Source organism: Mustela nivalis (genome assembly GCF_964662115.1).
Source record: "Mustela nivalis genome assembly, chromosome: 3".
NCBI classification, from domain to species: domain Eukaryota; kingdom Metazoa; phylum Chordata; class Mammalia; order Carnivora; family Mustelidae; genus Mustela; species Mustela nivalis.
The window spans coordinates 56,494,187-56,518,008 of record NC_139022.1 but is presented as its reverse complement, the minus strand read 5'-3'; the positions used below and the strand labels follow the sequence as shown (position 1 = coordinate 56,518,008).

Genomic DNA, 23,822 nt, shown 5'->3' with positions numbered 1-23,822 from the left:
TGTGATCTCTCTCTGATAAATAAATAAAAATCTTAAAAAAAAAATAGTGCAGGCCAGTCATTTTGCACAAGGGCTCCCACTGTAACTTCATCTTTTTTTCTCATGATTGATTTATAATTCTGATGATGCCTACCTCCCACTGCCTCATATTAGGAGACACACAATGTCAGTTTGCTCCATTATTGATGATGCTACAGTTGATCACTTAAGTAAAATGATGTCTAGGGCACCTGGATGGCTGAGTCAGGTCATGATCTCAGGGTCCTGGGATTGAGCCCTGCATCCAGCCCCCAGCCCCCTGCTCAGTGGGGAGTCTGCTTCTCCCTCTCTTTTGGTCCCACCCCCCGCAATTCGTGCTCTCTCTCTCTCTCTAATAAATAAGTAAAATCTTAAAAACAATAAAAAATGTTTTTAAATGTACAACAAATTCCCCATTATATATGTTCCATTTCTACCTTTTCTTTATAAAGTGTTTCTGAGAGAAAACTTTTTTTGAGATTTATTTTTTATTTTTTTATTAACAAATAATGTATTATTAGCCCCAGGAGTACACATCTGTGAATCGTCAGGTTTACACACTTCCCAGCACTCACCATAGCACATACCCGCCCCAAAGTCCATAATCCAACCACTGTCTCCCTACCAACCCCCCACCCCAACAACCCTCAGTTTGTTTTGTGAAATTAAGAGACAAAGTAGGAGAGAAAACATTTTTAAGATTATGTGAGTATCTACTCCCCCAAAACTTTTACCTTATAGTTTTTTTATCCATTGGTGATGTTTTCCTGAATCTATAATTTAGGGAGAGTTCTTAAATAATAATGGTTTTCTTTATTTTTTTTAAAGATTTTATTTATTTATTTGACAGAGAGAGATCACAAGTAGGCAGAGAGGCAGGCAGAGAGAGAGAAGAGGAAGCAGGCTCCCTGCTGAGCAAAGAGCCCGATGTGGGACTCGATCCCAGGACCTTGAGATCATGACCTGAGCCGAAGGCAGCGGCTTAACCCACTGAGGCACCCAGGCGCCCCATGGTTTTCTGATTATATTATTTTTTCTTCATTTATTAGCAAGCCTTTTTCTGTAAATGACTGAGTCTTAATCTCACCCCAGTAAATATTGGTAGCATCTGTTCAAGAACATAAATTAATCCCCTCATTTTATATATAATTAGTATGATATATTCCCCAAACTCATGGCACAAATATGGTCAAATACCTTCTATCATCCTACTTAACTGCTCAGGTCCTTACCTTTCTTACTGATAGAAAGCCGGCTACCAACGTTTGGATTTTGGGATTCCCTCTCCTTTCCTTCTCTGAAGTGGTCAAAAAAACTGACTGATGGTCAGAGCAGGAAGGGGTGAAAGAGGGACAGAGGGAAGGAGAGATGAAGGTGACAGCCACATAGATTTTTATAAAGCATCTTCAGGGTAGTTATTACCAGTGTAGTGAGTGGCTGACATCTGGTGGTAAAACAGTAAAAATTTGCATGGGTTTGTACACTCCTAGAAGAGGGGCCATTTGGTGAATGACGGCTGTGTCTTCAAGAATAATTTAAAATGCTGCGAGTCACCCAGTTTTTATGTCCACATCATACCAAGCACCCAGGTATTTGAAAAGATCTGTAACATCAGCTGTCACATAGATACTGACAGTATCCATGTCATCTTTGACAATGGAGTCACTATTCTCCAAACCAGAGAACAGAAAACCATGAAATAGTTCAGCTACTTTTTCTTTTTAACATGAACATTTAAGGAAGGAAAAATAAACATATATAATGGCACTCAAAATCATTTGCATATTTTGTTAACCCATTGCCATTTTAAGAAATAAGAGAAAATTAAAATTAAGTTCAGAAAAGTTTAAAAAATGGGTGCTTGGTATTGATCCCTGGGAAAGAAGGCACAGGCGATAATGATGCCAAAGGCCATTACATCATTGGCTAGGAGATTGTGACCTGGACTGGATCTGAAAACTGGCAGATCTTTGTACAGTGCTGTGGGACTTGCTCATCTTCCACAGCTCTGGGGACAGCGCCAGTCCCAGGTTTGTGCCCCTACTCATGAATCAGTTCTTGGTGGTCTATGGCAAGAAGCCCAACCTCAAGTTTGCCAGTCCTCCAGGTTTCAACAGCCATGGTGGAGCCCCACAATTCCTTCTTGATCATTCACATGACCTTATATCATTCTTGCTGTGCCTTCATGGTCACCAAGGAAGCCATCTACGACATAGGTCAGCAAAACCAGGATATCATACATACTAATCTCCATCATTTGATTGGGCAGGTTGTGTCTATCATCATTACGTCTCTGCAATTTGACAGTACCCTGAATGTGAATTTGACAGGCTTCCCAACCAACCTGGTTCCATACCCCCACATCTACTTTCCCCGGGCCACTGACTCTGAGGCATCTCAGCTAAGAAGGCCTATGATGAGCAGCAAGATCACCAACACCTGCCTGAAGCCAGCCAGTCAAATGGCCAAGTATGACTCTTGCCGCAGCAAGTACATGGTTTGTGGCCTGTGGTGTTGGAGGGACGAGCCAATATCAACACAGCCTTTACCAGCAACAGGATGAAATGCAACACCCAGTTTGTGGATGTTGCCCAACTAGATTTAAAGTGGACGTCAACTACCAGCCCTCTGATTGTCATCCCCCAGGGAGACCTGGCCAAAGAGCAACAGAGTGTGGGCGTACTAAGCAATACCACTGCCGTGGCTGAGGTCTGGGCCTGCCCAAACCGTAAGTTTGATCTCACGAAGCAAAGTGAACATTTATGTATTGTATGTGGGAGAAGGCATGTAGGAAAGAGAGGTCTCTGAGGCCCAGGAGAACTTGGCAGCTCTGGAGAATGATGGGGAAGAGGTAGGCATGGATTCTGTGGAAGAATAGGAGAATGCGGCTGGCAGCATGGCTGGTTTCAAGTTGTTTACAATTAAATTTCCTGTATTAAATGATTAAAATAATAACTCTATGACTACTAAAAACCATTGAATTTTTACTTTATTTTTATTTTTTTAAAGATTTTATTTATTTATTTGACTGAGAGAGAGACAGAGATCACAAGTAGACAGAGAAGCAAGCAGAGAGAGAGGGGGAAGCAGGTTCCCCACCGAGCAAAGAGCCCGATGTGGGCTTGATTCCAGAACCCTGAGATCATGACCTGAGCCAAAGGCAGAGGCTCAACCCACTGAGCCACCCAGGTGCCCCTGAATTTTCACTTTAAATGAGTGAATTTTATTGTATGTTAATTTTACACACACACACACACACACACACACACACAATCATATTCAAAACTGGCAAACAAAGACCATCCTCAAAGCCTGAAAGCTCCTAGTCACAGTCGGGCCGTGTAGAAATCGCTTTGTATCTTCCAAAACTGTAGAAATCGCTTTGTATCTTCCAAAACTGAGTCATATCTCCTTCAAATAATGAATCATTCCTACCCCTACCAGGGGCCTTACTGATGAATTCTCTAGCTTCACACTTGTGAAAATGCCCTATAGCTGTCCTGCTTAGGCCAGCTGCCTACTCTTCCCCAGGGTGTCCTGCAACCCTGCTTTCCTTGCTTAGGTAAAGGCCTACAGATATGGGAACATTTTTGTTGTGTGTGGAAGTCTGCATCCCACAGCACAATTTCTCTACCTGGTGCCGTCCTCTTGCTGTACCCTCCTGCCCTCCATCTCACTGTCAGGCACATCTACTGCCTACTGTGGATTCCACAGCTCAGGGAGCCCAAGTCTGTGACATTCAAAACCTGAAGAGTCTCCCATAGGGGAGAGATGAGAAGCTAGCTATGGAAAGAAAGGAACTGTGTAGGAGGAGAACAGAAAACATTCAGCTTTCTACTCCTTCAGTACCTTCAGTGCCCATTCTGTCTTCCCTACTTGTACATGACCAGTCTTTCCACACAGTTGGAATAAAATTCTTTACCACTGGAGCCAAACACAGCTTCCTGTCAGAGTGAACTGAAATATCATATTGTTTCAGAAAAGCTCTGTATCCCAATGATCTTGGCAATTCAGGTATCTCAGTAAAATATATACTATGCTAAGACTTTCATGTTCTATTATGAACTGACTGGAATTCAAAGGAAGATTTAGGATTGAAGGCTAATAACTTCAAGTTTGTGAGGTAGGATAGGACATATTCCTAAGAATTTCTGATTCTTATTCTGGGGGAAAAAAAAAAGGTTCTGTCTCCAATTTTCAAATTGAAAATTGAGGTAAAAGTAGGAAATTGATATTCTATATAAATTACACTGGATTGTAAATTCCTTAGCAAAGACCAAGTGCTATATGATTACAAAATAATATGTTACTGCAAAGACTAATGTTCTATCTCATTAGGTTTCTATTGGCAGATGAGAATGAGATTCTTGAGAACTTGCAGGCTTTATTTGTAGTCCCTTAAAGGTGGCGTTCACATCTGGTATACCCATCAAAAGGCGGAAGGGGGCCAAATGCTCTGCTGCCATCATTCATAAAGCTAGGAACCTTGCTTGAGCATCTGTTCGATTGGCCAGGTAATATAAATAATGCCACAGACTATGTATCATCAGTCACCAGATGTCTTGGATCACTACCTCAGCCAAGATTAACAAGAAATGTGGCAGGTCGATAGCAAGTACAGATCTCTGTAGCAAAGAGAATGTCTTGGCCTCTCCAAAGGGACACATATTAATTAAAGTTTCATTCTGGAGAGTTCCAAACTGTGCATAAGTGAATGCTGAACTCCTATCCCCAGGACTCCAGATTCATATCCAAATATCTACCCAGTGGATCTACTCAACGTATAATAAGCATCTCAAACTCAACACGTTCAAACTGAACTTCTCTTTTCTTCCCCAAACCTGTTCTTCCTAGTCTTCTTCATCTCCGTGCTTCTAGTCCTGCAAACCTAAAAAGTTTAGAATCCTCATAGATTCCTCTCCTCCTCTAAAAGCTATCTCTGGTGTCAGCAAATCCTGTTTACCTTTAAAATATAACCGATACTAACCATTTCTCATCGCCTCCACTGCTATCCGTGCCGTCATCTCTCCCCTGAATTACCACAACAGCCTCATAACCAGTCTGCCAGTGTGCTTTTTCTGACCATTCCTATTCCAGTTTGCAGAGTGATTATCTAAAACAAAAATAGTAAGTCAGATCATGTCTCTTTTCTCAAACACTTTCAGTGAGCTCCCATATTAAACTAAAAACAGAGTCCATACAATGACCTACATGGCTGAACACAATTTATTTCACCCCCTAGCCTCTGTGGTCTCCTGCTATACTCCCCCTTATTTCATTCTAGGTCTCCTGGACCCCTTCTTATTCCTCAAAATGCCAGACACAGAAACACTACATTTTTCACTTGCTATTTCTTCTCTCTGGAATGCTCTTCCACTAGGTATACACATGGCTCCTTTTCTCATTCTATTCAGAATTTGTCATCTTCTCCTGTTAAGTTGATTTTTCTGCTCCCTATGATGTTTCTGATTTCATCCATGCTCTCTTTTTATGTAGCTTTAACCTACTCATTTTCATTGCATTTAGCATTCTACTGTACAAATATGTCACAATTTATCAATTCTATTGATGGAAATCTATGGTGTTTCCAATGTTTTATTATTATGAAAAAAATCCTCTTATAAACATTCTTGAACATAGCTCCTGGTGCAAAATTGCTGGATTATAGACTTGCTGCATCTTCAGCTTTGCTTTGCTACATAAAGCTAAACTATTTTTCCAAAATCGTTGTGTCTATTGATACACTCACCAACTATGTATAACTGTATTATCTCCTCTACATCCTTGCTGATATTTTTAATTATTCCCAATATGGTAGTTTTAAATCGTCTTTAATAAGGGTTTTGATCTGCATTTTTTTCTGGCTATTAATGAGGTTGAGCATCTTTTTGTATGTCGATTGACTGTATCAGGAATCCAACAGGGAACAAATGACAAGTTAGTAATCAAAGGAACTAAGTACAAAGATGTACATGGAGTGTAGGAGAACCCAGTCTGTCCACAATAGTGTTGTTTCCACCCTAAACCCAAAAGGACAAGAAGAGGAAAAGGTTACTGAAACCCTAGAATAGTTCTTACAAAGCAGGAAACTATGGCTAAAAGAAATAGCTAGAGTGAGGAAGGGATCAAGGAGAATATCTCAACTTCATTCTCCTCCCTCCTTCTGGTCTATTGTCAGGAAGCTCCATTGGCTAAATCCAACTGGAAGTCAAAGGGAATAGGAACTCTGCCAATGCCAGGATCCTGGACAGAGCACAGGAAAAGAATGTAAAGTTGGTATGTAGGGGCAAACAAAAGGTATCTGTAGGTGCTGTTCATGTTCACTTTTCTCTCCTATGAAGTACTTGTTCAAGACTTTTGCCCATTTTTGCATTGGATTATCTTTTTCATATTGATTTATATGGATAATAATTTCTATTGCAAATGACTAGTTTTTCTCGTAATCCTTATGACTTTTCTTTTTTCTTGTCCTAATATATTGGCTAGAGCACCTAATACAATAGCAGTGACACCTGGGACTGGGACTTAAGGAGAATACTTTCAATGTTTTCCTCATTAAGTATAAAGCTTACTATAGAATTTTTTCTTAATAACATATACTGTATCAGGATAGGGAAATGTTCTTTTGAGTTTGCCAAGAGTTTCCTGTTGCTCTTGTTGTTCTAAATTTCAAATGGATGTTAATATTCAGCGAATATTTTTTTCTGCATCTACTAGATCCAGGGTCTAAAAACTAGTGTCCTCAAAGGCCAAATCCTTCCCACATTTTTAAAAAATAAAGTTTTATTGGAAAACAGCCACACATACCTGTTTAGTACACATGGCTGCTTTCACACTACAATGGCAAAAATGTGTAGTTCTATGGCCAGCAAAGCTAAAAATATTTACTATCTAGTTAGCCTTTGGCACAAGTTTGCCATCTAGATGATTATACAAGTTTCCTTTTTACTTCTGATCTTTTTGTTTAACTGGCTATTCTCAGAGTGAACACCCCAAATCCGCTCCTTGTCATTTACTGTTCCATTGCCTACAAGGCTTATTTTTACTGCTTGCATCCTGAAGCTTCCTTGCCACTTGCTTTTCCTGGAGGCTGACAAATGAGAGGAAATAGGGAGCCCCTGTTGGTCACAGCACTGACCAGAGGTTCTGGCAGTAGACACATTCTTCTATGGCTACAAATACTGATGGTTAAACCCTCTTCCATAACTCCATCTCTCACTAAGCATTTCCTCTTCTTGCGCTTTCATTCCTATAGGTTTCTGGCTCCTACTGGTTATCAAAGGGATGTCCAAATATCCCTTACTGGTTCCATTAAACCTTCTTTAACTTGTTCCTTAAATTTTCTTCAGTTATAACTGTTTTTTGTGTTTCATCTCTTTCTTGCTGTGTCTCTTAGAAATGTAGCCATTAATTATACAAATTGCTTTTCTAAATCAATCTTTAATTTTGGGGATCTACTACTCAATTGCTCATAATGCATATTGTTATAGGTCACTGTATTCAGTTTGTTTTTTATTCTTTTTCGTGTTTGTATTTGTATTTATTTTTAAATTTTTATTTTATTTAATCAATTAATTAACATGTAGTACATTATTAATTTCAGAGGTAGAGTTCAGTGATTTATCAATTGCCACATTTGTATTTATGGGAGAATAACTTGTTATTTTCCTTTTTCATTCTGTCCTTTTCAGATTTTGATTATTACAATTATGCCACCCTCATGTCAAGACTGAAGGAGTATCCTGTTTCTAGACTGAATAGTTTGTGTAAGATGTAATACTATGTGTTCTTTAAATTTTGTTATGTTTGGCAAAATCATCTGGCTTATTATTTTTTTTAATCACAGTCAGTTAAATTTTTTTTTTAGAATTTATCCATTTTAATGTTTCAAGTTTATTGAGACAAAGTTGTAATATCTTCTATCTTTTAAATATATGTCTCATATCAGGTCCTGACCCTTTTTACCTCATAGTATTGTTTATTTATAAATTCCCTAGGTTTTTCTTAGTAGAATTGCTAAATTTTGCCTCAGTTCATGTCATTATATGTTCATTTTCTATTCCATTAATTTCCATTACTCTCATGATTTCAATCATTCCATTTTCTTTAGGCTTATTCACTTGTTCTGTTTAGATCACATTAAATTACGTTAACTCATTACTTTATAACCCTTTTTTTTTTCCCCAATATAAGCTCATAAGTCATAAATTTTCCTCTAAGGACAATTTGAGCTGCATTCTACAAATTTTAAACAGCTTAACTGAGATATAATTCACACAGCATATAATTTACCCAGTTAAAGTGAATACCGTAACAGTTTTTGGCATATTATGTTACTCACTTGATGGTAAATTATAGTAAAATATATATAATATAGAAGTTGCCATTTTAACAACTTGAAATCTACCATTCATTGGCATTAATTGTATTCACAGTGCTGTGCAACCATCACCACTATTTCCAACATGTTTTCATCATTTCAAACAGTAACTTTGTAATCAATAACCATTAACTCTCTTTCCCACTCCCCTTGGCCCTAGTAACTACTAATCTACTGTCTCTATAAATTTGCCTATTCTTAAATTTCATCAAGTGAAATTGTATTGTATGATTTCATACAATATTTGTCCTTTTTGTTTGGCTTATTTCATTTAGAATAATGCCTTCAACAGTCAATGACGTAGCATTCAGAACTTCATTCCTTTTGATGGCTAAATAATATTCCATTGTACATATATACTGCATTTTGTTTATCCATTCACTTGCTGATGGACACTTGTGCTGTTTCCACCTTTTGGCCATTGTGAATAATGCCACAATAAACACTGGTGTTCAAATATCTCTTCCAGTCCCAGCTTTTAGTTCCTTTGGGTATACACCCAGGAGTGAAATTACTGGTACATACGGTAATTTTATCTTTGAAGAACAGCCGAACTCTTTCCTTAATTAACTGAACCATTTTACATTCCTATCAGCAATGTACAAGGGTTCCAATTTGTCTACATTCTCATCAATACTTGCTAATTTCCATTAAAATATAGTGGAATTAAAATATAGCCGTTCTAGATGTGAAGTGATATCTCATTGTGGTTTTGATTTGCTTTTCCCCAAGTACTAATGATACTGAGCATATTTTCCTGTGCTTTCTGGCCATTTGCAGAACTTCTTTGGAGAAATGTGTAATTGAGTCCTCTGTACATTTTTTTTTTAAGGTTTTATTTATTTGACAGAGAGAGAGAGAGAGAGCACAAACAGGGGGAGTGACAGGCAGAGGGAGAGGGAGAAGGAAGCTCCCTGCTGAGCAGAGAGCCCAGTGTGGGGGCTTAATGCAGGGATAGATCCTGGGATGCTGGGATCATGACCTGAGAGTTTTTATTTTTTTTTAATTTTTAAAAAAATTATGAGTTTTTAATATATATTTTTTTCTGCACTTTAGGTTTTTTGTGTTGTTTTGTTTTTTTACATTACATAAATAGAGGCCATTACCTCTTCAAACCGTATTAATTACCCTAGGTAAAATTAGTGATTATTAAACATAGTTGGGTATGGCTTAACAGAGGTCTGATTCTAAGTCTTGTTCTGAAAGCCTAGGCAGATTTGCCACTGATTTACTTCTAGCTATGATCAAGTCACATAAACCATCACTATGATCATTTTATCACTATTTATTACATAAAATTGAAAAAATGAGTAATACATATATTTGTAAGGATATATATCCTTATATATATATTTGTATATATACATATATGTATCTCTTGATATGTACATATATACATATATATATGTATATATATTTGTAAGGATGAAATTCTAAATAAATAGAGCAAAACCCAGAACAAAACACTGCTCAGAAGCTCAGAGACTACAGATTTTGTATTATGATGCAATAGAAAAACGTGGTATTGGAGGAGAACTATTCCATCTAGTCTTTTTCCTCCATCGCTAATATGAAAGTGATACAGGGGAAGGATTAAAGTCAGACCCCCTTTCCTTTAGTTTCTCCTGATTCTCCACTTCGATTCCTGAGACTTTCAGAACTAACAGAGGCTTCCTTGGGATATAGGGGAGAGGAACAAAGTTGTCATTGACTATCTGGTCTCCTCCAGCTACCCACCAGCCAAGGCTTTCTTGTGTGCTCCTCACAAGACCTTCAAAGTCTGAACAGTGAGGTGGTCAGATACGGCAAGTCTCCTGGGCCCAGTGCCACTTAACTTCTAAACAAGTTGTGGCTGGGTGCACAAAGGAAGTAGTATTAATGGGAATAAGGAAGAAAGGGGGGTGAGGAGAACACTGAAGGATTGATTAGAGGAAGCAAAAGAGTCATTTTGCCTGGGCCTCACACTCAGGGCAAGCTACCAGTTTAGGTACTTTTTAATTTGATGGCACTGAATTGATCTTTGCCTGCTTAACATTAATTGTTAACACTGCACAAGGCTAGCATTTCCCACTGAATAATAAAGCACTTATAGAAAATAAAAGTTTGAAAGAAGTTTGCTTTTTAAATGCTTAATTTCTTTTTTTAATTACTAATTATACTGGTTAGAAACTCCCACTGGAAGTGGCCCAGCCCTTTTTAGACATGTGAACAACACTGTTACAACTTTCTATATAGTCAAACATAAGCAGAAGAGAATACTTACTTCTTTTTCAAGGCTTAATGTAGGGATCTGAACAAAATGTCTGTGCAAAAGGCTACCAATGAGATTTTGATTGAACGTAAGTAATGTATCCATTAAGAACTGTAGGTACTACTTTACTATCCAATTGGAACATACGCTCTAGGAGTGTAGGGATTTTTGTTTCCCACTAATATAACCTCAGTGCCAGAACAGTACTTGGAGCAGAGCAAGCATTTAATACATATCTTTTTTGTGTGTATGAATGAATCCCATAGCTATATATGTAATAAGTTTTCTTTTATAAATATCAGTGAGTTATTTTTTAGACAGTCACATAAGAAAATTTTACACTGTAAATGTTAATAATGATATTTAAAAATAACTTTTCAAGCCAAGATATTATTCTCATTTAAAATATATTTCTCTTCTATTGTAGCTCAGGATCTCCACTTTCTACTATATCATGTTTTTAAGTGTTCCTAAAAATACCACAAGGTGGCATACAAAACCTCATAGAGACATTTGTGGAATTCTGTCAAAAGACATGCCCCTCTTCACCTGGAGAACCCCTTCCAAGGCCTTCCTGGTCCGTCCCAGAAGGGCAGGTGAAGCTGTAGAGCGCACACCAAAGGTCAGGACTACTCAAGCAGTGCATCTGCAGGAGCTAGGTGGGTTGTCCTTGGGAGAAGACGGCACTGGGACAGAGGGCTCTCTGAGTTCATCTCTCCCTGTTCTGCCACACATTAGTGCAGGGCTTGAAGAGTCCAAGAATTCTGGGAACCTTAAGAAGGCATGTTTGACAAGGTAGGAACAGTTTGTTAGTGTGATTTCTAACTTCTGATTATTTAGGTAAATGGTATGTGGACCTCCATTTTCACTGACAGAGCCCTGCAAACATTAGAGTCAAGACTGTGTGTATACATAACTTGTTGATTGTTGTGTGTGTATATTTGCTTACTTATAATCTGTACTTGGAATTCCTACTTTAAAATCCCAAGATTTCAATAACAAAATCAGCAGTTTATTTGAATAGCTTGTATTGGCTATCGGGATTTAAAAATTATTCATCAAAATGGCCTACAATAGAATTTGTAAACAAAGGTAAGTACAGCAGCTATTATATTTATCTGTCACTATTTCGGTTTTTCTCCTTCCAGGAATATAGAAGGACTGAACTTAATGTATCCTTTGGTGTTAGGTGTGGCTATGTGACATTTATTTTAAATTCTGGTTTAGACTCTTTATAATTTATTGAGATGTAACTCTCATATCATAAAATTCACCCTTTCATAGTGCACAATTCAGTGGATTTTAGTATCTTCAGTTATGCAACTAACATCACTAACTTTAATCCTTTTGTACCATTGCCACCTGTACCCGTTAGCAGAGTATGACCAGATTTGACCACTGCAATTTGAGTAGGAAGGTTGTATATAACGTGACAGCAAGTCTTTTCCAGAGCTAGTGCTGGGTTCACCACCTTGTCCCCTTGCCACAGTGGCTGGTGTATTACACAGGTAAGGCTCTATCAGCCTGCATCTTGGAGGATACAAATGGAACCACATTAAGAATGTGGCTAAGAAATAAAAGTTTCATTATGTTTAGTTACTAAGAGTCTACCATGATCCATGCACACAGGATAAAGATCTGTTTCATCAGAAACTACTTGAAGCGGAATTTTTTTACAGTGCTTAGAAATTGTAATTATAAAATGACTCATTACTAATCACCCCATTATAATGAAAAAGAGGCTATTTTGAATGAGATGACTATTGAAGGAAAGTTACTTCATTTGAGCTAAGGACACTTAACCAATTATATTTACCATAGAGGGTCCAATATGACTCCATCATGAACTTTGATCTGTTGATGGGAACATGACAGGTATCACTGTTTGGGACAACTATGCTTTAAGGTTTCCTTCTAGAATCCTACCTGGAATTTACTTGGTCTATGGTATAAGATAAAGCTCGAGAATGGTATTTTTTTCCTCCAATCTTTTACCCTCTAGCCTATATTAAACATAATCTTTCTTCTTAAATGAGTAATTGCAGTATCTCAGGTCTCCATTTTCAGTATCCTATCACTATTCAGTATGGTTGATACATAAAATGTGAGATATTCTATAGATCTTAAGCTATGCTCTATTCATGAATAATGAAAGCTACCAGCATAGCTTAGGTTCCCATTACTCATCATCACTGCAAAATTGTTATCAATGACGAATGCCCATTCTTTTCTTCTCTCTTCCTCTAACGTACAAGCTGCCAGATTAAACTCCCTAAAATGTAGTTCTGATCGTGATACTTGCCTATACAAAAACCTTCCTCAGTTGGAGGAGCATTGGACTCTCTTCATTTGGGGTACTGAGTTAATTAAGCCTTATGTTGTGTGTAGTGTTTACATTAAACAAAACAAAACAAGAAGTAAAAAACCAACTCAAAATCCAAACACAAACTTTAAAAAATCCTCAGGAAAAAAAAAAAAAAAAGGTAGCTAGGTATTGTATTACTTTGCTAGGGCTGCCAAAACAAAGTACCACAAACTTGGTTGCTTATAAAAAAGGTTATTTATTGCCTCACCAGTTCTGGAAGCTACAAATCTGATATAAAGATGTTGACAGGGGTGATTCCTTCTGAGGGCTGTAGGAAGAATCTCTTTCTATGCCTCGTCCTTAGTTCTAGGTGATTTAATGGTAATCTTTGGCATTCCTTGGCTTATAGAAGAATCACCCAAATCTCTGCCTTCTTCACATGGCACTATCCTGAGTCTATGCCTAAACTTCTTCCTTTTATAAGGACATCAGTCATAGTAGATTAAGACCTCATTCTACTACAATATGACCTCATATGGGTTTACATCTGCAATAACTCTATTTCCAAATGAAGTTACATTCTGAAGTACCAGAGTATAGGACTTCAACACTGGAATTTGGAGGTATACAACTCAATCCTTAACAGTATTCGAAGCCCTCCACTAGCTTTCCTACTTCCCTTTTCAGCTTTATTTTCCCATACCTTATTATGTCACCTTACACCTGAGGCACTGCAGACAACCAAAAGGTTTCTGTGAATCACTACAATACTTGTTCTGTCTGTTCATTTATCTTCCTTTAATTCTTTTGGACCCTCTCATCACATCCTGTGCATTCTTCAAGGTCAAACTCAAATGATCCTTCTAATCCTTCTAAGCATAAACCCAAGATTTCTATCTAGAAATAACTTCTCTCTCTTTTGACTCCCTAGGTGTATTATTTGTACTTCTCTAATGGAATTTAGCATGTAATTTGTAACTTGTGTTATACATGGCTTATATTGGCCTATAATCCTTACCAGACTGTAAGCCTCTTATGAAAATAAGACACACATCTAACTCATCCTTTAATTTTCTCACAGTATTCTTCAAAGTGCTTTCTAACAAATATTTGTTGAATAAAGTTATAAATATCATAGAGCTTATAGTTTAAAACCTCTGATACTATTTTATCATTAGTATTTACTTAAGACTGGCAGAAAAAATTTTATTAATGGGTACTTTTGACTTTAGTATGTTTTATGGAAATGCACAAATGTTTTCAAACCAATATATAGATTCAGATGCAAATTCTGAGCCTAAAAGGTGAAATTATCAATATCCTATAAGAGCCCATTAAACAACTTTAAATTCTTTCCTACAATATTATTTTTGAAAGTTCCAATGACACAGAAACAAACTTCACTTAATTCACTGTTACAGTTGAATAAATATTTATTAAGCCCATTCTAGGTAGTTCAAACTTGTTTTTTAAAGGGGAGAAATAATCCAAAAAAACCTGTAAACTGAAAACATGGTACCAACACCAGAGAAAGATCTGACAGTCTTGAGCTGGAATTTAGTTTCCTTCGTAAGAAGCAATCATACTTTGCTTATTCTATTCTCATAAGAAAAAGTGGGTTTCATATATTATATGCTTCCTTTGCCTTTATATATATGTACTGACATTTAAACATGACACAAGTTTAGATAAATTAACAGTTATAAAATAAACCTTCAGGATTTAGTCATTCAGAGAATGGCAAGACACTTCTATACAACTTTTTTTAAGTGGAAAAGATAAAGATTCAAGGAGTTATACTTTTTAAACAATCACTTTACGTGAGTTTTGGTATTTACTAACTTAAGTACTCAAGGACTTGGTTTGAAGAGTCCAACAGACTGAAAGTCTGCTTTTCAAGAGTACTATGATCTTCTATCAATGGAGAGATTTTGGCATTTCTAAACTCTAACAGTTCACGATCTTTGCTTGATGTGAGTAATTCATTATCAACTACACCAATAGTTGCATCTTCTACCAGAATATTTGCTTGGTATGCTCCAACTGGAATTTCAGGCAATCCAATGTAGTCATGATCTGCCACAACTGAACCTTGTAAGAGATAAAGACTGTCTGAAAGAAGAAACATTGTAAGTTCACCTTTTAGAATTACAATTAAACATCATTTAAAAATTAAACAGTGTTAAATGAGGACGAAATCCCAAGTAATAAAAATTAACTATAAGATTAACTTCTGGTGGGTTCTCCTATCTGCTAAATAAATATACATGTCAAAGGGCGAATAAAATCATACATACATTTGACAGTTCATATATATAGAATTCGGGAAAGAGCAAAGATTTTAAAAGAGCCAACTTTTCCCATTCTCTTGATCGGTCTTTGGCAGGTATGTGTGATGTGGTAGAAGTGGCTGAAGATTATGGTGAAGATTACAAGCAAAGTTATAAAACTCTGCTTTTGATGATAGGCTTTACATACTATTGCAAGGCACCTCTGAGTCAATTAATGGGATACTGAAAGATATTTAACAAATTAAATTGTTACATTTGTAACTTTGATCTTCAAATAATCCATATTAGAACAATGTCAGGTTGTTTATAATTAGGACAATAATATTGAGTTGTTTATAATATGAAATTATAAACTATGATGAAGTTCCTAGCATCAGGCTTATATGACAGTTACTAGTGTCAGACTCATACAATATAGGTAAGTAAGCAGGCTTATATGTAAGTAGGCAGTTTAAAATGCTTAGCTTATTTGGGGCACTTGGGTAGCTCAATGGGTTAAAGCCTCTGCCTTCGGTTCAGGTCATGATCCCGGGGTTCTGGGATCGAGCCCTGCATTGGTTTTCTGCTCGACAGGGAGCCTGCTTCCCTTCTTCTCTCTCTGCCTGCCTCTCTGCCTACTTGTGATCTCTTTCTGTCAAATAAATAAATAAAATCTTTAAAAAAAAATGCTTAGCTAATTTAAGCCCAATTTAATAACAAAATGTTCATGAACTTTTCAGGTGGAGCTAAAATCATACCAAAAATACTGCCAAAGAATTCCCCTTGTCAGCATTCAGCTCTGTTTTGAGCAAACTTATCATTACTATCAGGAAAAAAAAAATGCTTCATAAGAATGTTAGACTGCCAGCAAAATAGGAGCAACTATTAAAAAAAAGGTTAATGTATATAAAACGATTCCTCCCTACCTGATATTTTAATTCATTACAACAAGGAATTCTTCCACCATAGATGATTAACTTCCTGGACCCCTGCCTTCTCTTTCTGGATTTTCTCCCAAAACATTAATGATTCTCTTTAAGATTTTAATAGCTTAAAGAACCCTCAAATTTTAGGTTCAAGAAATAGCAAGAGGAAGATTAATTGTCCATTAGATTGGAAGTCAAGGGAAGTTTCTCAGAGCAGATAAATTTCCTAATAAACCCAGGAACACAATCTTATTCTACCCATTCTCGTACTAGTATGCGAAAAGCTCAATGAACCTATTCCAATCCTGTAGATTTACACACTTAAGAACTTTTTATTTAAAAACTTAAAAAGGTCAAAGACATGCTGCTTTCTACCCACAGATGGCCTAAGTGGACTTGGGGATGTATGGACATTTAGTTTTGCACATTTTGTTCTTCATTAGGCAGAGTATACTTGGAATTTTAGTTTTGAGAGATTTTCCAAGTTTTACCCCACCAATTCTTATTTATGCAAAAGCAGTAATTAGACTAAAAAGGATGTAAGATACACATACTATGATGAAAACAGAAGCGTGGATAAATAAAGAACTAAGATTTGTTTTGTTTCATGAAAGCAGACCATAACTACAGTAGAGAGAATAATGGGCCCCAAAAGATGTTAATGTACTAAAACTCCCTGGAACCTGTAAATGCATTACCTTACATGACAAAGGAGAATTAGAGAAGTGATGGAATTAAGGTTGAGAGCCAGCTAACCCGAAAGTAGGGAGCTTATCCTGCATTATCCAGGTGGGCCCAAGGACAAGGGTCCTTAACTGTGGAACAGGGAAGAGAGAAGGCTGCAGAACTGATGTGGGGAGGACTCAACCTGTTATTGCTGGCTTTGAAGACAGAGGCAAGAGACCACAAGCCAAGCAGTGTGGGCAGCCCCTAAAAGGTGGAAAAGGCAAGGAAATAGGTTCTTTTTGGGGCCTCCAAAAAGGAACACAGCCCCAGCAATGCCTGATTTATTGGAATTCTAAGCTATAGAACTGTAGGATGTCTTAAACCATTAAATTTATGATAATTTGCTATAGTATCAATAGGAGACTTATGAAATATGAAAACCATCTCAGAAACTGTGAAGGGCAATCAGTAGATGGAAATCTATAAAAACTCTTTGCCAAAACAAAACAATAAAACTGCTCAAAATCTATATTGGGTAGAATAATGAATCAGAACATTCTTGTTCTGATTCTTTTCAGAACATTAAGATTGCAAAGAGATACAATAGTATGTCCTAAAACTTACTAAAATAATTAGTCTTAAAAAAGTACCTAGCATTGAACTGGACAAAATGACATATGCCTGCTTAAAATAGCAGAGAGAAATACTCGAGTACTGAATGTGCTCCCTCTACATTATGTTCTAGATAAGAATGGATAAGTAGTTGGCAATAGAAGCTTATCTGCTTTGGAGAGTGAGTCTTTAACACAGCTACAAGATATCCCAGCTGGTAGTAGCAATGACAAGTACAGACAGATAAATTCATAGTTCTTCTGGCTATACCACTTCCAAATTTATGTCAAATGAAAGAGTAGGATTTAAGACATTCAAAGGCATCTAGTTCGCTTTACATTCAGTTCAAAGACTCTTTAAAATCAGCTTTTGAGGTAATGATTTTCAGGACAATATGTGATACTGAAGAAAAAGACGGCAGAAATCATATTTATTTTGAATTTCTACAAAGAAAAGAAACACAAAATAAGGAACAAATCAAGAACCAGATTCCAGGACGGCCAGATCACACTTCCTTTGGTTAACAAGAAAAAACAATTTTACCCATCTCAGTTTCTTATATGTACACTAGTACTAATATTGTAATTTCCTTTATACTACTGGAAGAAATATCTACATAGAATTCAAGCATGAGGGAAAAATTAGATTGCCTCTGTTTAGAAACTGTTCTACTCAATTGGATTCTGAAATATGCAGCAGTAGCAAAATGTTTGGCCTCCTTTCTGAGAAAGTCTTTGGCAAGAGCAAACTGCAAAATGTTGAAGCAGATCCTGATATAGCAACATTTAAAATGTAAATTTTGTATTAAGTAAGGAAGGCTAACACATTAGAAGGCAGTGACTCCTGAATGCTGAGGTTAGGGAGAAAATCTTGCTAGAAAGGAAAGGACAACATGTATCTATATAATCTTTTTTTTTTTTCCCCTACTTAACTTACATAAGGCAGAAATCATAAAGGGCAGCTCAGTACTGAGAAGAAGTACAAGGAATGAAAGTGCTGATCTTCCAACAAAGAGAACACAGGTGCTATGAGGTTTCAGAATTACAACAGTCCAAGGTAAGTTTATTAATATAGAAAACAGGCTGTCACAAGGAGAAGGAAAGGTACGAAGAGTTTTTAACTTGAGAGTTTTCATACAGATCAGTACAGATCAGAAGCAAAGTTGAGCTATTTACTGAGCAACCCCCTTGAGGGGGGGCTTTATCCTAAAAAAATAAGGTAAGATTAAATACTGTTATTTTTCTTGTAATACTCACTTACGCCTATTAAATAACTCAGTTGTTTAAAAATGTACGAAATTCACCTTCCATTAATTGTTACTCATATTTAAGGGATATCAATGCTTTATTTTTCTTTATAGGAAAAATTAGCTGGCTGAGGTACCAATTCACTTCCTCTCAGCTAAATGCCCCAGAGAAACTCTAGGGAGAGGTTACCATAGGACAAAATAAAACAGTCTCCATTAAATGGGATTTAATCTGAAAGCCATAGCAAAATGTAATTTGTCTCTTAATTTCTGAAAGAAAGGGTTAACAAAATCAGGATATCCTTCTGACTGTTCAAAACCACATCTGGGGTCAAGTTCAACCTTGTTCAGGCTATCACCTCTTCTTATAGCACCTTACAGCATTTTGGTTACACCCGACCTTACAGCCTCCCCTGCATCTATCATGACCGGACTATAGCATAACATATAAAAATTAATCACTTTTTAAAAAGTTCCCTAGTATATTTATCTCAAAACAGAATTCTGGATGGTATGTTTGGTTTTGGCAACATTTATCTTAGTTGATATTTTCTCATGTTAAACCAAGACACAAAGTGACAAAATATTGTGAAAGTGAAAATTGAGAAGACCTAATTCTTCCTTCTGTGAAACAGGTCTAGTATCTCCTATGTGAACTATGGGTAAATGTGTGAAAAGGACACTAGAAGTCAGAATAAGATCTCTTACAACCCTGACAATTTCAGAAGAGTTATTCTAATAAAAGAGAATACCTGAGATCTAAAACTATACCACATCTTATAAAAATGAGAAGGGAAAAGAAAACCTAACCGAGAGAAGGAGTTTGGGCTAGATTGGGGGTAGATTCTTATATTATTTTTAACTTCCGTCCTCATTCACAGGAAGTAAAAATGTAAAGAATTGACAGATGCTTACCTTGTTCACTGGACTCTCTTATATAGGGCTTAAGATGGGACATTTTGATAGGTCTTTTAAGTCTAGTCCCAGTGTTGTCTCTCAGAACAGCACATCCACTCTCTGTAATATAGTCTATGACACAAGGACCAACCCATTCAGACTGGAACCGACCATCCTTCCACCAATTTTTCCTTTGTCTTAAAACTTCATGACCCACTTTCAAATGAAATGGATTTAATTGCTTTGGTTTCTTTTTAACAATGATCTTGCTTTTATTTAGTTCATCAGGATTGCTGTTCTCCAACTACAAGAGCAAAATAAAAGAGAAAACAAAGGGATGAAAGAGCTGTAGTTTCTTGAAGGTAAATGTAGATAACAACAAGATGGTCACTGCTAATACAAAAGCAGGCATGGATCCCATTTATTTTATTTTATTTTTTAAAGATTTTGGTTATTTATTTGACAGAGACGAGTGAGAGAAGGAACACAAGCAAGGGGAGTGGGGGAGGGAGAAGCAGGTTCCCCACTGAACAGGGAGCCAATGCAGGGCTCGATCCCAGTTCCCTGGGATCATGACCTGAGCCGAAGGCAGCTGTTTAATGACTGAGCCTCCCAGGCGCCCCACCATTTAATTCATAAAGTCATATTTCAAAACCAGTATCATTACCCCAATTTTACAAAGAAGTTAAACAGACAGGTTAAGTAATCTGCCCAAATCAAACTGGAAAGCAACAAGACCAGGAATATGAATTCAGCTCTACTGGATTCCAAAGAATAAAGCTTTCCCATTACTGCCTCTCAAAATTTTATAGCTAATAAACATACTGCATAATCAAGACAAAAGCAGAATTTAACAGAAAACAAAATCTGGCTTAATATATCGTATGTATGCCATATGTGTGTGTGCATGCTGAAATTTTTAAAATTACTTCATGAATTTTTAGACTATAGAGTTTTCTATTAAATAGAATCACCTGTCTTGCTGAAGTTGTCTTATTCTCTGTTATTTTATCAGCTTCTTTAATTGCACCTAGAATTTTGGCAAACATACTCGTATCATCACCATCCACTTCATGAAGAGCATCTGAAGTCTCAGGCATATAAGGATTGCGATTAAACATTTGAAAATATGGTGTATTTTTAGGAGGCTCCTATTTTAAGGAAAACGGACAAGGATTTGTAATAAAATATTTAAGTAGCCAAACAACAGTCATAACTCAAAAGTATAGAATCATAAAAAGACACATACCAAGTGAGTTACATTGAACGCAAATGAAATGGCTGATAGGTGATCATCCCAGTTGTTTGGGTGGTCAGCACAGTGTTTAGAAAGAAATGCTTTGATTGTGCTAGGTGTACTTTCAGTCGGATTAATGGTTTGGGAGGTATGAGAAATTACAATTTGCTTTGTGCCGAATAATCCACACAGTTCAACATTGATCTGAAAAATATATAAAACAAAGTTGACTTTAAAATTCGTATTTTACTTTTCCCTTGAATGAATGGCTTCAAAAGAATCTGAATCTTGCCGTTTTCACTGAACCATACCTACTCTATATAAAAACATACATACTGTATTTAAAACAGCAGTTACCATTTAGTGAGTCCTTACAATCTACTGGTAAATACACTAGATGCTTTACATGACTGTCATTATACCTTACAACAATCATGAGTTCTCATTAATCCCCTTTTAAATAGAAGAAGTTTTGGGAGGCTAAATTCCTTGCCAAACATACATGTACAGCAAGGAAATGGAAGTACAGAATTTAACACTAATTCTGAGTTCATATAACATTTTAATTCAGCAGACAATTTTTCAAACAAACACTGTATCACAAATCTAGTTAGTAGTTACGTGACTTTGGCAAGTAACTAAGCTTCTGTGTACTCAGTTTCCTCATCTGTAAAATGAGGAAAATCCTACCCAGAACCCTTTTGAGAATTATATGAGTACATGTTTGTAAAGTACCTAAAACAGTTATTGGCAAGTATTAAGCACTTTATAAATTGTAATGTTACTATTATTGTTGTGGATTTATTATCTGCAGAGCCTAAAAAAAAGTCAAAATGAGTTTAGAAAACTTCTAACAATAGGCAGTAAAATAAGAGTAAAATAGTCTATTTTTCCTACCTTATGTCTCAGAGTATTTTTTCTTATTATTTTTAATTGGGTAAACTTTTGGTTAATAAACTAGTCTTTTAAAAGATTGTATTCTTGTTGCCTAATTGTAAGAAGACAAGTAGTACCACAGTAACAAAAGAGGTAAAGCTAGTAAAAAACGCACCAAAACCAAAACCACATTTCCCATGCTTCCTTGTAAGGAAGGAATAGTCATGTGATATAGTTTTGGTAAAAAAGATGTAAGTGGGAAGTTACTGGGTTTTTAAAAGTTGTTGGGTAGATTCAGCTGCTACTAGGTATTTTTGTCTATTGTCCTCCCCATTCTTTCTGTCTGAAATACAGATTTTTGTGGCATGGCCTCTGGCAGCCATATTGTGATCCTAAGACTGAGTCACATCTCAAAGATGGTAGAAGAGAAAACTAGAAGCATGGGTTCCCAAAGACATTCAGGTTAGCCTTCCAACACTGGACCATCTGGTCTTCTTTTACTTTTTGGAGTTTATATATTAGGCACAAGAGGAGTTCTCTCACTTGCAGGTAATACATTTCCTAGCTGATATTTGTACTAATTTAGGCTACTTCCTTTTAATCTTTTTTTTTTTTTTTTAAAGATTCATTTATTTATTTGAGAGAAAGCATGAATTGGTGGGAGGGTGTGGGGAGGAAGCAGAGGAAGAGGGAGAGAATCCCAAGAGCACTCCACGTTCTGAGTGCAGAAGCTGATACTGGACTAATCCTATGATTATGAGATCAAGACCTGAATGAAACCACAAGTGGGATGCTAAACTGACTGTGCCACCCAGGAACTCCTCCTTTTAATCTTTTAATTCAGGAGTAGTTAAAAAGATATCCTAAAAAAAAAAAAAAAATCCTAGAGGGGCGCCTGGCTGGTTCAGGAGATTGAACATGCAACTCTTGATCTTTGGGTTCTAAGTTCAAGCCCCACATTGGGTGTAGAGATTATTCAAAAATTAAATCCTTAAAAACAAAAGAGAGGGAGAGAAATCTCAGAGAACTGGTGTCATTTGGGTCAGCCTCAATCTGAGGTCATAATCAGTGGTTTTAAATGACTGAGCTCTGGAAGAGGGTCAAACCACTTCTTAGTTTCAAGAGGCTGTTGCCTAAGAATGATCCGGTGAATTCATTTGTGGGATGCCAGCCCGATATCCTAACCCCAGAGCCTTTTTTCTCCCATCAAACCAGACATTCTATTAGTTGTTACAATTTTGGTTTTCCATAGACATATTTTTAAAATCAAAGAAGTAGATTTTCCTTTGGAAAGTGTATTTTCTTTCCTTCAGAGATTTACAAAAAGTTCATGCAGTTTATCGAAACACCTGTATTTCCATCCAATTGTGTGTGTAATACACATACACTGTATGCATCCACAGTGTAATATTCTAATCTTATTTCAACACTTGAGCAGTGTTTGGTATGTGTTTGCTGACAAAAGAAAACATTTCATTTTGTCACCATTATGCTAATATTTAAGCCATTTAAGCTAATATTTAAGCCAAAAAGAACACATTTTCTCAATCTTCAGTGATTTTTAGTTTTTTGCTATTAAACTTTACGAAAGAGGCTTATAAACATTTATTGCTACCTTTGTTAAAATTTCCAAAGACCTGGATTATCACATGACTTTAAACATAACCAGAAAAAGTGGTGACTCATAATAGCTTCATACAGTCATTATTTTTATCTCTGAGCACTTCATGCACTAAGGGTGAAGCTTTTCATTAGATATGGTGGAAGCAAATCAGTTTCTTGATATTTTGAATTTAGGTGACCAATTTCCTATCATATTTGTTTTCATCTCATTAATATGTCTATAAAAGAACTAGTACCAGAGGTTAAGTAGAAGTGTCAGCTCTATCATTTTCTTATGGCTGACAGGTGATTGCATTATTGTATTATCTTGTATTCACTGTAAGAAACTTAAGCCACCTGGCTATTCTATGAGGAGTAGTTTGGTGGAAACTAGATGATATTCAGAAATGCAACTACTACTGAAAACAAAGAATGAGCTAGGAAACTAATGAAGATCTCTTACATGTGTGGATTCTTATTCTTTTCTCAAGATAACTTTATATATCATGTGTGATATACAATCCTTTTTTTTTGTT

At 36.4% G+C, this 23,822-nt stretch overlaps 1 protein-coding gene across 4 annotated transcripts in view; it reads right to left on the bottom strand.

Moving 5' to 3' along the window:
- Window positions 1-11,181: 11,181 nt before the first annotated feature.
- GIN1 (gypsy retrotransposon integrase 1) overlaps window positions 11,182-23,822 on the bottom strand; it is a 28,817-nt gene continuing 16,176 nt past the window's right edge. For 3 of the 4 annotated variants that reach the window (XM_082723824.1, XM_082723825.1, XM_082723827.1), the window contains 4 exons: window positions 20,821-21,012; window positions 20,546-20,722; window positions 19,590-19,875; window positions 14,370-15,066 (listed from right to left, as the gene is read on the bottom strand). In XM_082723824.1, coding sequence (XP_082579950.1) covers window positions 14,792-15,066; window positions 19,590-19,875; window positions 20,546-20,722; window positions 20,821-21,012 — 930 coding nt within the window. In that variant the 3' untranslated portion in view covers window positions 14,370-14,791. Of the gene's footprint in view, window positions 11,422-14,369; window positions 15,067-19,589; window positions 19,876-20,545; window positions 20,723-20,820; window positions 21,013-23,822 lie in introns of those variants that run through there. The other variant, XM_082723826.1, reaches the window with a different exon arrangement.